Below are 12,350 nucleotides of genomic sequence, written 5' to 3' on the forward strand. Positions count from 1 at the left end.
TTGTCTTGAATTCAATAGGATGATACTAAAATAACTGATACGACGTCTGTTGTTCTCTATGCAGCAGCGAAATCTGGCGCTTCGTTTTTCTCATTATGAGCAACAACTCAGATAATCCCTTGCGTGGAAGAGAGGCGCGTGGATGATGATCAGTAAACCGGTGGGGTGTGCATCAGGGTGGCACTAGTTCTAAGCTACAGTCACAAACTCACGAGGATATTTTTGTATTGAGTGATAGGAAAAATGACGAAGATGCTCACACACCAAATGCGAAGATTTAGAAGATGAGGGTACCAAGCGATGCGGTCCTTTGCTGTCGCATCCCGTTTTGACATGATGAGGTGTGCCCACGGGGGGAGTCATCATCATGAAAGAGAAAAGAATACCGTCTCTCGCTAGCTAATCGAACCACGGGAGTGCCAGAATGAGCAGCGCTTGTGTAAGTTGTCTTATTATGCTGGTCATTATAATGAAGCATTTTCCTACGGCAATGCGCACGCACACCCAATTGATGTGAATAAATTAGGATTGCGGTATTCATGTGCAAAAATAGCCTATCCTGTAAATGCATGCCCCCTTTATGGATCAAACAATTAAATTTAAAAATGTGCATTTTTGTCCATGAATCTATAGCAAAAAAATTCTAGATTTCTAGGGCCTTTCCACGGTCTGTCTATGGTCCATAAACCAGGCTGATATCTCACAGGCAGCATCAGATTGGTGCTTCATCCGTTGCTAGGATACAAGGGATCCAAGGGCGTGTGCCTGCCCATCTCTCTCTATGAGAGTCTGGATTGTAACAATTTGCATCGCAACCTGATGGTCCAAAATTGGCGTGGTAATAGCCTGGCCTTTTCTTTCTTCTACAGAAACCAGAAACGACAGATCAGAAGAGGAGATTGCAACATTTCCAGTCTGAATTGGCCATTTTAGGATCTTTACAGGTTGGTTGTCAAAACATGACAAAGGCCACACGAGAGTGTAAAGTTGCAGAAAGGGGGGTGCAGTGGAGCATTGGCATGCCCACTTTGCGGCTCCCTACATGAGGCTTCCTCAACTTTTACTGTTGACAAATGAGTAGAGTGCAGCAGCAGTAACACTGTTAAGAAATTAAGAAAACAATGCACCACCACTTTTAAACTCATTCCGGCACCCTGGTGTAAACTGATATGAAAACATCTAAATTTGTCCGTCCTCACATTCCTCAATCCTGACCTTCACTTTTTCTCTCCCAGGGCTTCAGATACTTCCAGCCTTGGCTGAGAGGGAAAGAGGAGTTGCTGCTTACAATAGTCAACGAGGACCAGGTTATGAACTCTCCCTTGATTACTCTATTTCACAGCAAACAGAGCTGCTCAGTTTTTTTTTTCCAAATCCAGTCCAAAATGTCTTGGGCAACAACTTGGAGCTAAAGTGTGTTTGCGTGCGACCATGTGTTTTCCTATGAGTGTGCGCGTGTGCGCGTGTGTGTGTGTGTGTGTGTGTGATGGTTTGATAGACAGACATGGTAAAAAAAGAAGGCCCAGTCATACCCTACATAAAAAACAGATTGATGCGTGCAGAGTAAGCTTATTTCACATCCTATCCATTGATGTCACCTGTACTATCACTAAAAACTCGAGAGCTTACGACTATGAATGAAATGGATCAAAATAGTAGTCAGGGTGGGTTTGGGGGGTGCTCTAACATCTAAGATGGACAGAGGAATTAAGCTAGCAGATAGAATGTATGAACAGAAATACAGATTTGAATGACACAATGGAACTAATTAAAGGAGAAAGCCTCAAATCTGGAGGGGGCCTGTATAAATCCCACCACATACAATCTGGTTTGCGTGCGTGTGTATGTGTGCTTTGCTGACTATATTGTCCAAGAAACTTTTCAGAGATATTGACTGTGTGTGTGTGTGTGTGTGTGTGTGTGTGTGTGTGTGTGTGTGATGGCCTGGCCATACAGGACTGTCAGTCTCCTGGCTTCCCGGTCTCCGCTGCCTCCTCCTCCTCATCCTCCATGGGTGACAGCTCCAGCAGCTACAGCTTTGGCAGCGACTACGACAGCTCCCCTCTGCCCGGGGAGAAGCCCACTCTCAGGGGCGACGCAGCAGCCAGGACCAGGCAGCAGCAGCAGCAGCAGCAGCAGCACAGGGATGTGGAGAAGAAACTACATCAGCAACAACAACAGGAGCAGCAGGAGAAGACAAGACACTCACATATGGCTAAAATTGAACAAAGGCATTGCAAATGATAAAAATGACACATATATATGTGCCATATACGCCCCACCAGCAGAATCACCATACTACAATGAAGAGTTCTTTAACAAACTCAACCATGAATGCAACCATTACCAGGCCCAGGGAAGTGTGTTGCTATGTGGAGACTTCAATGCCAGAACAGGCCTAGAAAATGAAATCATTGACATAGATGAGAAAGATGGTGCATTTATTATGCTACCAAATTTGGAAAACCCAATAAAAAAATCAAGACACAACCCTGATCCTGTCACGAATAAAAATGGTAGAGAGTTAGTGCATCTCTGTCGAGGCCTGGGCCTGTACTTCCTTAATGGTAGGATGAAAGGGGACTCATTAGGCCGGTTCACTTATTGCTCACCTCTTGGGTCTAGTGTAGTGGACTATGCAATTACTGACATGGACCCCAGTTCCATAAACGCATTCACTGTAAGACCACAGCTACCACTTTCAGATCACTGCCAAATCAATGACTTCCTTAAAAGAACAAAAAACATAACAGCAGTTACAAAGAAACTGGTTGAAACTCAATCCACCATACAAATGGACAAATGGCAGTGAAACTGAATTCATTAATGCAGCAAACTCAATTGAAATCACTAAACAATATTAATCATTTTCTTCTGACCCAAATTCGAACCAAATCAATCTGACGTCAATCGGGCAATAAGTAAAGTCACTTTACTATACCACAATATTGCAATAAAAGCAAACCTACGGAAAAGAAACCTAAAACATAAAAGTAAACCCAAAAAAGAAAAATGGTTTGATAAGGAGTGTGAAACTGAAGCGAAAAACATGTCAGACAACTGTCAAATCAAAAACATAGACAACCACATAATGCTGAAATTTAGAGAGAGTTATTGCAAAAAAACTGAAAGAGTATAAATCCATAATTCGAAAGAAAAAACAAAACCACTATGATGAAACCCTTGCAGAAATCGAAAACTCCATAAGGGAAAATCAATTTTTGGGAAAAATGGAATAGCCTGAACCCAAAACAAAGGCAAGAAACACCTCTGAAAGATGGAGAAATATGGAAAACATACTTTGAAAGCCTGTATGAAAACATTATACCAAATAATCTCACAATTGGCCAACAAATCATCAAAGAAAAATTACACTCTCTAGAAAAGATTATAAAAGATAATCAGAGCCCTCTTGACTATGAAATCACATTAGATGAATTACTGGACACACTCCACAAAACTGAAACCTAAGAAAGCATGCGGTCCTGACAACATCAGAACTGAAATGCTGAAACACAGCACTTTCTGAGCTGCATCAGGTGCTTTTGAAACTATTTTAACCTTACTCTCCAAGCTGGCTGTTTTCCTGAGGTCTGGAACAGGGGGCTTATTTCCCCAATATTCAAGAGTGGAGACAAATTCGACCCCAACAACTACCGAGGCATCTGTGTGAACAGTAACCTGGGGAAGGTTTTCTGCTGTATTCTAAACGCCCGTATACAGTCCTTCCTTATCAAACACAATGTCTTGAGTAATAGTCAAATTGGATTCCTACCAAAACACCGTACTACTGACCATATTTACACCCTACACACCCTAATCAACAAACATGTTCTCCAAAAAAAACAAAAACAAAATGTTTGCCTGTTTTGTCGACTTTAGAAAAGCGTTTGATTCAATCTGGCTTGATGGACTATTTTACAAAATATTGCAAAGTGGTGTAGGGGGTAAAACATACGACTTAATCAAAATGTATTTGCATGTATGCATGTATTTGGACAACAAATGTGCCATAAAAATTAATAATAGCAGAACAGACTACTTCACTCAAGGGCGCGGGATGAGACAGGGCTGTAGTTTGAGTCCTACTTTGTTCAATATGTATATTAATGAGTTAGCGGTGCAACTGGAACAATCTACAGCCCCTGGACTCCCCCTAAACAAACATGGAAGTTAAATTCCTGCTCTTTGCAGATGATCTGGTACTGCTGTCGCCCACAAAAAGAAGGGCTACAACAGCACCTGGACACTCTAGAGCATTTCTGTCACAACTGGGCCCTGACAGTTAACTTGGCAAAAACAAAGGATTGTTATCTTCCAGAAAAAACCCAGACTGCAGGCAAACAGACACCTTTTCACTCTAGGAAAACACCGCCCTAGAACATTCATTGTCATATAAATACTTAGGCCTGACACTCAGTGCCTCTGGAAGCTTTGACCTTGCAGTGAATGCGCTAAAAGAAAAAGCTCGTAGAGCTCTCTACGCTATCAAACGAAACTTTTACAAAATTCAAATTCCAATTAAAATCTGGTGTAAAAAATATTTGACAGTGTCATTATGCCTATTGCATTATATGGATGTGAAGTATGGGGCCCACTCAGTAAGCTAGACTACACTAGATGGGACAAGCATCCCATAGAATCCCTGCATGCAGAATTTCTCAGAAAATATCCTCAGAGTCCAAAGAAAAAAACTCCCACAAATGCATGCAGGGCAGAATTAGGCAGATTCCCATTGGCGATAAAATATACAAAAAAGATCCCTAAAGTTTTGGACACAACCTTAAATTCAGTGAAGAAAACACTATAAAGTCACAAGCATTTAAAACCAAGAGGTTAGCCCTAATACCAATCCCCTCAGTCAGTTGGTTCTGAAGTTAACTAAACCTCCTAACTCACTAACCCATCAACCTCAGACCATCCCTGCTGTACAAAATCAAATCAAAGTAAAACAAATTATGACCCAATGCAAATATACTTACCTGGAACACTGGGAGAATCAGACCAAATCACAATCCAAACTAGAATGTTATCTTGGACTAAAAAGAAATTATGAATTGGCAGAGTATCTCTACACAGTCAGAGATACAAAGCAGAGACAGATCCTAACCAAGTAAAGGTTATGTGACCACAGTCTAGCTGTAGAGAAAGGACGCTACAAAAAAAACATGGCTACCAAGAGATCAGCGGATATGTGGTCAATGTACGAATGATGAGGTTGAGACTGAGATGCACTTTCTGCTCCACCGTCCAAAATATGAACAAATTAGGCAGCAATATTTTCTAATCTTTGCAAAAGAAGTACCCAATTTTAACATACAAAATGATAATGAAAAGATGGCTTATATTCTTGGAGAAAGACACAATTGTGAAATAGCAGCAAAATATTGTTGCAGCATGCCATACCCGGAGAGACAGTGATAGTATGTAATGAATTGTTCTGGTTTTATGCTTGTGTGTGTGCATGTGCGTGTGAGTGTGTTTTTTAATGTTCTTAATGCAAGTGTGTGTGTGTGTGTGTGTGTGTGTGTGTGTGTCTGTGTGCGTGTGCGTGCGTGTGTCTAATGTTCTTAATGCATGTGTGTGTTTATGTGTGTGTGTGTGTGTGTGCGTGTGTGTGCGCGTGTGCGTGCGCGTGTGCGTGTGTGTGTGTGTGTGTGTGATATTCTTAACACATGTATGCTTAATGTTCCTAATTGACCGTAATGTCCTTCTATGTTATCTGTACGCTTTGGCAACACTGTTACCAATAGGCATGCCAATAAAGCATATTTGAATTTGAATTTGAATTTGAATTGACAAGGTGGAGAGGGCTGCTCACAGCACAACACACACGCAACACACACACACATACATACATACATACATACATACATACATACATACATGCATGCATACTGTACACACATACATACTACATACGTACATACAGTAGATACACCTACATTACATATATACAGTAGATACACACGTGTATATATTGAGCAGAAAAGGAGGTGCAGAGGACTATTCATCAAATGCACAGTGTGCCAATGCATGTGCAGTGATGAATAGATGGCACCCACTCACACTGCCATGTAAAAGGTTTTGGGAATGTCTTAAAATCTGTATTTATATCAAAGTTTACATGGAGCAGCCTCATTTAAACTACATTTCTTTACCCATCTGTCTTGTTCCCCAAGGTTATGTCTGGCATTACTTTATTTACTCTAGATTCAATGTAGACTGTGGTTCTGAGATCTGAGCACATGTGACACTTATCTTAGACCAGCGGTGGGGAGCCTATGTCTTGAGGGCCATTTGCTCCCCGTGAAGCCATCTTATCCGGTCCCCGACATAATTTTATGTTATGCCGCTTCACATGAAATATGATACATTTTGTAAAGGAATCTTAGTAATTCCATTTGCAATACAATTAAGCTATATTCAGGGTATCTAGAGAGAAGGTGGGGTCTGCTGTGAAGGTGGCTGCCTTCAATACAGACCTTAAAGTGCAGGGGGAAATCCTGGTTTGTGTTGATTGTACGGCCCTTGGAGGACTTTTACGGCCCTTGGAGCAATTTGAAGTGGCTCTTCAAATGAAAAAGGTTCCCCACCCCTGTCTTAGACTAACCAAAACGAATAGAGCTCCTCAGTTGGGGAATTAAACATTGAACTTTCAAGCTCCAAAGAAGAAATCTAGTTGCTTACAACTAAACACATACAAACAAATATTAAGAGGTGAAAACCCTTATTTATTAGTTTCAACATCCTCAGGTAGAGAACTACCCACCAGCCTTTTTTCATATTCACGTGGCTAATGATGAATAATTACTAACATTCTCGTCAAACAGAGAGCGGAAGTACCAAAGCCATTCTTAAACCACTAAGTAAGAGGCCCAGCAGCCACTGATACTGACTCATTTGAAAAGCCACATAGTCAAGTCCAATGTTGCCAGAGGGGCAGCCAGCACTACTAATGACTCAGGACACACATGCTGACCGATGGCTGGTCCCATCATTGGTCATGAACTTGGTCTTGGCTTGGTATGGCAGAGCTGATATGGCTCATTTGGCTTCATCATTTAACGGATCGCTCACAAGGTTATCAGTTTGCCCATCAGCTTCTCGGCTTGGCTTCTCAATCCTCTCTGATGAGTTTTGGAATCAGCCTGTGTGGCAGAAAAAAAAATAATTAATGTTTGTGATTTGAACATCTGGAGGTATTACATGGGGGAACAAACATTTAGTTTTTTTGATGCAACTTCAAATGTAAAACCGTTCAGTGCAGTAGGCTTCCCAAAACTTATTTACTCGTTATTGGCTCAATAGCTGCTCAAATCAAACAAAAAACACAATCTACACTCTACAGTACACATTTCAAAGCTTCAGTTACAAATCGCACCATCGGTAGGCAGTGTTGTGCACGCCATGCATTCAGAGTAAGAGTGGCTGGTGTTGTGTCTATATGAGCTACTCATCAAGCTGTGCTACCATGCCATTATAACTCAGTACTGTAAAGTAACACCCTGAGGGTTTTAGCATTAGAGTTTGGGCTATGTTAACAGTGCACTGTATAGGAATCAGGATGGTGGCCAGAGTAGGTATTCTATAATATGCTGCTCATTGAAACTGGGCTGAAAATTGAAAATCTTTTCATGAATATTTACTAAATAACAAACTAATATTTACCAGCATGACCAAAGTATAGTTTTGCAGCTTAAAATGACCATTTATGGAAATTCAAAATGCCTGACATGGAGAAGATTCACCTTTTCATGTATGAAAAGTGACATTTTCCCACTCATAATGAACGCTTAGAATTTGACAGTGGTGGAAAGAATTTGTGAAAAAGGTAACATTTGCGAATAGGCAGCATGAATTCTGGGAAGAAACTGCTGAAAATATTACACAGTGCACCTGTAACAGCCTTTCGGTAGCTCGTCTTGACGGAGGCAGCCCATCTGGACAGGACGCCCCTGCCACTGTGTGGCGGTGGTGCCGTGATGTTGTGAAAATGACCTTTTTCGGGGGTATTTCATAGGAGCAGCGAATCCCATCTCCTTCCTGCCTCGCCCAGTGAGAGAGAGATTGCTGTGCCTGTGAGTATATCTCAGCACCCAGAGTTGCATTGCTTCACTGCTCCACTTTACTTTGATGTGTGGCTCGATATATCTCCCTCTTAAAAACTGCTGACCTTAAATGGCCCAGAACGAGAAAAGAAGTCTTAATAGCGGGTTGGGGGGGAGGAGGGTGTTTTTATTGGGAGACGTCCACCAGGGAAATCAGTTAGAAAGTGTATGAAAATAGACTTGAGGGGGGGTTTGAGGGAAGAAAAAAAAACATGTCAAATGTTTGTCTTTGGCTGCTTTACTTATCGCAGGAAATGAACTGTACTCTGTTTCTGTTGGCGGGCTACGCCAAATACGGGCGTCCATATGCCTGGATACGGTCCAATCACGAACGCCTGGTCAACATCGGAGGAACCGACTCCATGGTCAAAGACACGCCCATGAAGCTGAAGTCTGTCTCCGACTGGTGCTCACAAGGTTTTTAAAAAAAAAAAATATTTGAATTTGAATTTTTATGATAAATATTTTTATTGGATGTTTTTCAGCATACGCTTAAAATATAGCAAGATAACAGTGGTCTGGATTGACATGCATGCCCCCATCCCCCCCATTCGCCCCCACCCTCCTCAATCCACATCGCCCTATGTGGACGTACAGTACAGACATATACACACACACACACCCCCACCCCCAACCCCAACCCCAACCCCACCCACCAACACTCAGCAGGTTTGATGGACTTCCCTCATGATGACTTGACACTAATGGGGCCAAGATGTCATGGCTGTTTGAAACGACCCTTTTCCAAACAAACAGTATGTCATCTCATGACAACTGTGTAGATACATCTCCCACTCAACCATGACATGACACTGCTCTCATACAAAGACCTATAAATGTTATATTTAGAAATTTGAAATGCTTTTATTGCACAGTACCATGAAATTGTAAATGGTGCCGTACGTACAATGACGTGTGACAAATGATCATAAAATGATATTCTCTGGTATGCCGCCAGAGAATTAGCAATTCACCTTTGGCTAAGGCCCGCCCTAAAGTGCTTTTTGACCAATCACAGCGCAGCAAAAGGACGACCTCGGACAAACCTCGGACAGTTTTGACAGCGCTCCATTGAACTCAATGCTGAAATCGCATGTTTTTAAGTAGGCTAGTTAGCAAGATATGGTCGTATTATTATTCAAATATGATTGGAAATTGTGCTTGGGGTATTCTTGACAAAGGTGCAAGTTTCCCTGCGATGTAACAGGTGGCAATCTTTCCTCTTTACCTAGTCTGACTTGAAGGGTCTCGGCAGCCTCACACTCGACTAGAAAGCATACGGATCAAAAACATACTTTGTGTGCTCCGATCATGCCACCATCTCATTCGTGTCACTTTTCAGTAAGGTCGTAAGCAAACCACGAACCTGTTTCAGAGTAGGATTTGGGATTTCTGACCTAATTAATGAAGAAACACCGCTAGCAAAGTTAACTGTCTATCGGTCACGGCAGGAGTGTTTTGACTAGCAGCTGATGGACGTGATTTTGTTAAGCTACTGAAGATATAAACGCCAAACGTTAATGTTACACATTGCTGTGGTAGCTTTGAAGATCACACTGTGTGATTTCGTTTTCGTCTAGCAAGTTTGAGTCAGGGCTCAAAAAATATGCGAGCTCAGCTTACCATGGTGCTGGTTACAATGCCTATCGATACCAATGTGAGAAGAGCCCATAACAGCTGTGATGCATCGCATGACCGTTCAGAAAATAAATAGGCCTACTTATATTCACAATACTATGAATGGCGTTTTTTATTTATTAGGAGTGAATAACTGCTGCGATTTGCAGTCACTGCATAAATCATGTTGATATCTCCGCATTGAAAGTTTATCTGTCCGACTCCGACCTAGCAACTGTAACTAAAGAGGGCGTGGCTTAGCCAAAGGCGAATTATGTTGAAGTTAAATTTAGATTTGAATCAACAGAGTTGATTTTTTATCAAGTAATTGGACCATTTTATATCTTGCCAGTACAATTAATGTTTTATTCCATGTCATGTCCCAAGAGAAGCAATAATGCTTCACTAGAATTGACATAATATTTTATTTATTTATTTATTATTTCACTGCAGTACCAGTTCTGGCCACAGAGCTGCATAAAGCACCTTCTAAAAACACTTACTCAGTTTTGAATGTATTGAAGTTAAGTGTGCTACATACAGTTTAGAAATATCTAGTTATTAGTTCAGTACTTGTGAATACATGCCGTAATAGTTTTCATGGAAGAAGATGAATGGGAGACAAAGGGGTCAGTTGTTCTGGGCCCAGAAATAGGTCCCCATTACATATAGTATTGAGCCTTGCAGATGACTTCGTCCTGGTCCTGGCAAAAGCTGTAAGCGACCGTTTTGTCTTTCTTGGTTCTGAAGTCCGACGATGAACTATACTACTTTTTGAAATTCAGCACTTGTGACGACAATATTTGTCTCTCAGGTTTGAAGTCATATTGCGGTATGTTTTGAAATTCCTAAGTAGTATTTCAGTACTTGTGAAGACATGCCGTAATAATTTTGTCTCTCTTCGGTCTGAAGGTAGTTGGCCTAGTTACTGTAGTAGTTCAGCACGTGTGAAGAGGACACACCAAAGATTTTCGATGTGGTACTGTAGACCAAGAGAAGTTGCAGCACGTGTCACCAATGCTTGACGTGAAGGTCATAAAATGAAAAAAGGAAAAAACCGCAACACCGATGCTCCCATTTACTTCATGAAGCATCGGTGTTGCGGTTTTTTCCTTTTTTCATTCTATAAACTTAACGTCTTTTGAACCTGCACCCGAATAAGCATCTGGATGTGCGTGAGATTGGACTTTGACCAATGCTTGACTTACCATTGAACTACATTGCTTCTCCTAACCTCCTAGTCTCCTAAAGGGGCATGGCTGCCATAGGATTGCAGTTTAGAGCCTTATGCCATATGGGTCCTGGAAGAAGCTCCTTATGAATTGCCTACCTTATCAAGCGTCTCTGGACCTACTGTAACTGTATACTCTAACTATACTGGACATCTTTAACTTTTCTCTCTCTCTCTCTCTCTCTCTCTCTCTCTCTCTCTCTCTCTCTCTGTCTCTCTCTCTCTCTCTCTCTCTCTCTCTCTCTCTCTCTCTCTCTCTCTCTCTGGTGCAGATGTGCACGTGTGGGACATGGTGAGCGAGGTGGTGGGGCTGTGCACCATGCCCCCCCCTGACAACCCCTTCTCGTTGGACACGCGCTACCTCCAGACGCTGCCTCTCCCCGACCGCTTCCTGGTCACCGGGGCCCTGCTGGGCTTTCTGGAAGCCCTGGCGGTGCAGGGGAACCAGGCCGAGGTGTACTACGATAAGGGTGCGTCCTGAGGGGGATTCCCGCTCTGTTTAATAACAATCACACAAAACATTCTCTGGAAGGGTTTTTGGGTTTTGTTTTACTGGGGAGTGTTGGAGATTTGTATGCAAAGCTGTTTCCTCTGGGGTCCGTGCCCATTTTATTGGGAAGTCGTTTTGTTTATGGATAATTGTGCTTTACATATGTTTATAAGGTCAGGAGAAAAATATCTAGTGGACTAATTCTTGACTACGCACCTCTGGCCTACTTCTCTCTCTCGCTCGCTCCCTCACTCGCTCTCTGGTCCCACCTTTTACTTTTTTTAATTTTTACATGTATTGATGTTGTGTGTGTAGAAATGCTTGACTTGTAAAATAGACAAACAACAAATCTCTCTCTCTCGCTCTGTCTCTCTCTCTCTCTGTCTCTCTCTCTCTCTCTCTCTCTCTCTCTCTCTCTCTCTCTCTCTCTCTCTCTCTCTGTCTCTCTCTCTCTCTCTCTCTCTCTCTCTCTCTCTCTCTCCCCTCCCTGTGTAGTGGTGGTGGAGATGAAGTGGCTGAGGCGTCTCCACGTCCACAGCCTGTGTGACGTGCTGCAGCTTCAGGGAAATGTGAAGCGAAGCCCCCCCGCACCCGAGGACTCCTCTTGGGAGGAAACGCCGCAGTGACACTCTGAGACTCGTCTTGCCATCATTGTCATCGTTTGTTTATTTTTACAGTGATCCCCACCACTCTCTCTTACGGTAAATGTGTAATCGTTTACTAAGTAGCCTGGCGGGGACTTACCGAAGAGGTCAAAGTGCTGTATGTGTTCAAATTCTTCAGAAAACATGAAACAATCTTGTGTAAAAGGTGCTAATTATGATGATCTTTCTGTAATCGCCTGTCTTGATTATTTTGTGCGTGCAATAAAGCTCTCGCTCTGGAGAGGTGTGTAAAATAA

At 42.2% G+C, this 12,350-nt stretch overlaps 1 protein-coding gene across 1 annotated transcript; it reads left to right on the forward strand.

Annotated features, from left to right (window-relative positions):
- The first annotated feature begins 24 nt into the window (after positions 1-24).
- si:dkey-19b23.7 (uncharacterized) lies at positions 25-12,350 on the forward strand. Its single transcript, XM_063187194.1, has 8 exons — positions 25-439; positions 870-944; positions 1,236-1,307; positions 1,957-2,199; positions 8,022-8,081; positions 8,363-8,528; positions 11,232-11,429; positions 11,945-12,350. The coding sequence occupies exons 1-8, from the start codon at positions 425-427 to the stop codon at positions 12,073-12,075; spliced, it is 960 nt and encodes a 319-aa protein (XP_063043264.1). The 5' UTR covers positions 25-424; the 3' UTR covers positions 12,076-12,350.

The sequence above is a fragment of the Engraulis encrasicolus genome, chromosome 21 (genome assembly GCF_034702125.1).
Source record: "Engraulis encrasicolus isolate BLACKSEA-1 chromosome 21, IST_EnEncr_1.0, whole genome shotgun sequence".
Classification (NCBI taxonomy): Eukaryota; Metazoa; Chordata; class Actinopteri; order Clupeiformes; family Engraulidae; genus Engraulis; species Engraulis encrasicolus.

What these genes read in the sequence shown, in the direction of transcription:
- si:dkey-19b23.7 (XM_063187194.1), top strand. An exon ending in CCATTTTAGGATCTTTACAG is followed by an intron (nt 945 to 1,235) that starts GTTGGTTGTCAA and finishes TTTCTCTCCCAG; the next exon opens with GGCTTCAGATACTTCCAGCC. An exon ending in CGAGGTGTACTACGATAAGG is followed by an intron (nt 11,430 to 11,944) that starts GTGCGTCCTGAG and finishes CTCCCTGTGTAG; the next exon opens with TGGTGGTGGAGATGAAGTGG.